The 5,000-nt window shown below is 33.4% G+C and overlaps 1 protein-coding gene across 1 annotated transcript in view; it reads right to left on the reverse strand.

The window, feature by feature from the left end:
* The window catches only part of LOC125027770 (calcium homeostasis endoplasmic reticulum protein-like), a 32,789-nt gene that overhangs the window by 17,184 nt on the left and 10,605 nt on the right, over positions 1 to 5,000 (reverse strand). Inside the window, exons 8-12 of the mRNA XM_047616907.1 lie at positions 4,450 to 4,491; positions 3,217 to 3,328; positions 2,962 to 3,120; positions 1,991 to 2,156; positions 1,141 to 1,167 (exon numbers count right to left, since the gene is read on the reverse strand). Of these exons, the coding sequence (XP_047472863.1) occupies positions 1,141 to 1,167; positions 1,991 to 2,156; positions 2,962 to 3,120; positions 3,217 to 3,328; positions 4,450 to 4,491 (506 nt within the window). The remainder of the gene's footprint in view (positions 1 to 1,140; positions 1,168 to 1,990; positions 2,157 to 2,961; positions 3,121 to 3,216; positions 3,329 to 4,449; positions 4,492 to 5,000) is intronic.

A 5,000-nucleotide genomic window follows, 5' to 3' on the forward strand; every position in this document is an offset into this window, starting at 1 on the left:
GTATGTGTATGTATGTATGTGTATGTATATGTGTATATGTATATGTATATGTATATGTATATGTATATGTATATGTGTATGTGTATGTGTATGTGTATGTGTATGTGTATGTGTATGTGTATGTATATGTATATGTATATGTGTATGTATATGTTTTTGCATGTGTATATATATGTATGTATATGTGAATGAATGTATGTGTATATATGTATATGTATGTGTATGTCTATGTACTATATGTGTATATTATATTCACACACACACACACACACACACACACACACACACACACACACACACACACACACACACACACACACACACACACACACACACACACACACACACACACACACACACACACACGTACGTTGATGCCATAAAATGAGTTTAACCCAATGCCAATAAGGAAAATGAATAAAAAAAAAAGGGGGAAAATGCTGTGCTCGTTTTTTACATTTTTGTTAAATGTCTCTGCACATAGATGGCTCTGCTAGTGCTAAGCCACAAAGGAGTCAATTGGTAGACCTTGTGACCTTACCTGATTTCACCTTTCCTTGAATTGGCGGGAAAAACATATTTTTTACAAGTGCCATGAATATCAAGGGTGTTATTTTTATCTTAAACATTATAATTGCTATAATGCTATAAACATTACTAATAGCAAAATAAGATAATGTAAAATATTTTCATAAGTCAAGGAAAAGGGTAAACAGGCGAGACAGGCAGCACTCGTAATTGGCTCACTGGTGACTTAGGACAAGTGTAGCCATCTATGCGTAAAAACAATTAAACAAGTAAACTCACAGTGGGCATGGCATGTACATACACGTCATGCCCGTCGACATTGGGTTACTTTGCAGAACTGTCCAAAACGGTCAATCAGTTTAATAATAAATTACAGGAAATGTTTCCTCTCACCTGAGTAGGAAAAACTATAATGATAATAATAGAAGGTGGCATACAAAGTAGCTGCTCATACAAAGGCCAAGAAAAAAGAGGAAATAAAAAGAAGAAAAATTGGAAAGAAAGAGAAGAGGCCAAATGTTTCTACCCTTCAATGATAGCCGGGATGAATCACAAACAAAAAACAAAGAAAAACAAAAAAATTGGAGGTTAAAATGGGAGTTGAAGACTTACACACTTCACTACTAGAGGCTTCGGGGGCTGCGGAATAGAGATAGAATAAACACATGTTCAAGGAGGTCCAATACCTGATGAAAAGGTTGACTGTCTTCTTCTGATGGAATGCTCTCTTTTTCCTATCTTCTTAAATATATAAAAAAAAAAAAAAAAAAAAAATCTCTTCCTCTCTCTATTCTCTTATTGCATCTTGTTTCAGGATGTCAAAATACAACCAAGTCCACAATGATATAACTACGTTACTGGTACACAGGAGGGGAGAGAATAATATGAAAAAGGGAAAACTAATTTGCTTACCTAAATAATCAATCTCTATTCTGCACATGTATATAGACTGGAACAGGTATTGTGCATATACTTGGAATACATTATCAATCTACACCATTATTAAATATATATATAGTTGAAAAGATAATAAGATCAATAAATGATCACATAAATGTGCAGACATTATAAACTTCTAAACTCTACTTCAACTATCGTCCTAAATATTACTTTTTTTATTTAAAAAAAAAAAAAAAAAGTACAATAAATGTATCATTAGCAAATGATAATTTCAGCCAATGAGCCTTTTCTATTCCCCTCTCCTCATGAAAATATTGATGCAAGGATTACAAAATACTAAAACATGAAACAGGGAAGACTTTATCAGAATGAAGGAAGAAAGATTACCCAAGAAAAAATTAGTATGCCAACATTTTACTTTAACAAAACAAAGTCAACAAGAAAGAAATTTAGGTATCTCACTTTATCAAATTTTACTACAAATAATCACTTATACAATTATTTTGTTTGAAGTTTTACTTTAATCCATTCCTTTTCTTTAGTGATAGCAAGTCATACTAACCAGCTACTGCTGCTGCCGCTGCTGCCGCCGCCGCTGCCGCTGCTGCTGCTGCTGCGGCTGCTGCAGCTGCTGCTGCCTGTTGTTCTAGTTGCTGTTTCTGTTGTTCAATAGCCTGAATCTGTCCTGTTGCATGCTGGACAAATGCATTATGCTGCTGTTTATACCCCTGGGGAAAATTCAATTCTATCAATACATATATTTATATATATACTATCAACACATAACAAAAATGGTTAAGAAAAGAGGTTAAACAAGAAAATTTTAAAAAAAGTTGTGAGAAGAAAAATTAAAGGAAGTATTTGTTACAGACCAGGGGACTCCAGAAAAGCTCTCACATGAAACTCTCTTGATAGTTAACCCAATCACTATAGATTTATGTAATATCCCCTATAGTTTTTAGTGTATCTTGTTACATAAAGATGGTTCCACATGTGCTCAGCCAGCAAGGAGTGTATCAGTATGTCCTAGTGACCAATCTTGATTACCCCATTCCTTGAATTGGCAGGAAAATGTGTTTTTTTTTCTCTAATACATATTGATATTGATACTGTTATTGTTCTTATTGATATTAGGCTTATTAAATTGTTATCAAAATCTTAGTAATATTAAAAACAATTAAATAATACAAAAGGCACTTTTTAATATTCAAGGAAAAGTGTAAACAGGTGAGAAAGGGAGGACTAATAACTGACTCCTTGGTGACTAAGCACCAAGCCATCTATGTGTAAATATAATAAATAAACTTATATTACAGTGGGCATGGGACGTATTCTTGTCATCCATGCTGACTGGGTTAAGTTACTTCATACAGAAACAATAATAACCATCTGATATTATGAAAGTAATAAATCCAAGTTTTTATCAATGCCAAATCAATCTCCTTCATTACTAGACTTCACTTCCATCATTCTTTTAAATACTATAAACTGACCCTTGATCACACTGCTTCTAAAAAAGTAACAAGTACTTACTTCAAAGGTAGCATCTATATGTTGGTTGATAGTTGCAACTACTTGTGGGAACTCGTCAATCAATCCCTTCTCAAATGCTCCCCATGATTCCACTGGATTTTTCAGTTGTAATAGAACAACATCTTCTAGGTTGATCTTGGATTCCCATAGCGACAGTAGCTGTGGTAATGAGAGAAAAATTCATAAGTAGTTGTAACTTGTTCCATAAACGTCAAGGTATATGGCAATCATTACAAACTAACACAGGAAAGTTACCTTGTCAAGTTTGGATTTCTGGTCGTCGGAGGCTACTGTCATTGCATTGCAGAACATGGGGGCTAAAACCTTTTCAAGTGCCTCCTTAAGATCATCCGCATTTTTCCTTACACTGTTGGGTAAAACATATCTATGATGGTGTGATATCTGCACTGATAGCATGATCCATACTTCAGGGAAGATCTTGCACAAGTACTTTTCTTTAAAAGTGTTGTAAATTAAAGGGAGAAAAATCTGGCTTTCAACTTTTCTTTCTCATGTATTATTGATTAAACAAATTTTGGCACCATAATCAAACATTTTAAAAAGCAATCTGAAAACAAAATCATCCTCTGATTTGCTATACCAACAACTACTTTCCACAATATCATATGCTAACTTCAGGCTTACCAATCAAAACCTGAGACTGATAAGATCAAAATACTTTCTCTTCATCTAGTTTTTCTTAATCATTAGTAACCATAACAAATCAATCTCAAGATGTTCAAATTACAAATAATAGCATCCTTATTTTATGCATTAATTGACCTCTGAGAGTATGTCTATCTGGTTAATAGATGGTAGAAAAGGCATGAAATTATAAAAACTTTGTTCTCTGATGTGATGTGATATAATACACAGCATCATGAAAAACAATAATAAATTGGGAGCTACAGCTTCACCGTGCAGGGACATGAGAAGCTTCTCTTCATAAATAGATTATTATTAATATTCCAAAAGAGGAGCTATGCTTGCTTACTCATTTGTATGTGGTTGTTCTCATTTGTCAGTCTACTGAACAGTTCATTAATATCTCCACTCTCTGAATTACAAAATTGAAAAAAAATAATTATACAGGCACTAGACATTTTTAGATTCTCCCACTCAAGAATACATATATATGCCAAAAAGTCAATAGCTCAGACTATCTCATAACATAATTAATGTTAAGACAATTTTATCCATATAATAATCCATCAATTAAGGCAAGGCAAGTTCCTAAAATATGGATTCTCTGGGAAAAGACCAAAGAACTATCAAATACATACAACTAGAAACTGTGAACACAATTGTTATTCAATTACTTCAAAATACAGTGGCCTGTACTTAGAACTGTAAATGCAATCAGTATTTCACATGTTATCAATCAGGATCTTTCTCTTTTTTTCTCTCTCTCTCACTCTATTCAACATCAGATGTTCAAGAGATATTTTAGAGTTGTATAATATCAAAGCAAAGAAAAAGAGAGCCTACATGAGCTGCACTGGCTCCTTCTGCAACTTTTTCTCCCTCAAGCTGCAGATTATAAGAAAGACAACCCATTAAAATGTCAAAGGTAATGAAACAGGTCAAGTACTACTTATTCTTTATCTGCCTCCCTATTCACCACATTAAATTCTTAATTTTCCTTTCTTTTCTTTCTTTCACAGAATAAAATAATAACAAGTTCATGATATGGATATCATGCAAAGACTTTTTCTGAAAGGTATAGAGACTACAGTATATCACTGAACTCACAAGACTACTTCAGCCAAAACCGTAAACTTTAGAGACATCAACCCGTTCTTTCAAATGGTATGATTAAAAGCTTACTTAACTTTATCTTTCAAAATTAAAGAATAGTAAGAAACATGAAGTCTTTTAAACAGAGAATATTCTCCCTTTAGGCAAAAGAGCACCATGGGCTAAGAAGAAAGCACACATTTATACCAAAGCACTGCATAATACTAACCATGCCCATTACTTCTAATAGTATCCTAGATGCCATTCAACAGTGATAAATGTTCTTTTCTAAACCTTACAAA

This window comes from Penaeus chinensis, chromosome 8 (assembly GCF_019202785.1).
Source record: "Penaeus chinensis breed Huanghai No. 1 chromosome 8, ASM1920278v2, whole genome shotgun sequence".
Taxonomy (NCBI): domain Eukaryota; kingdom Metazoa; phylum Arthropoda; class Malacostraca; order Decapoda; family Penaeidae; genus Penaeus; species Penaeus chinensis.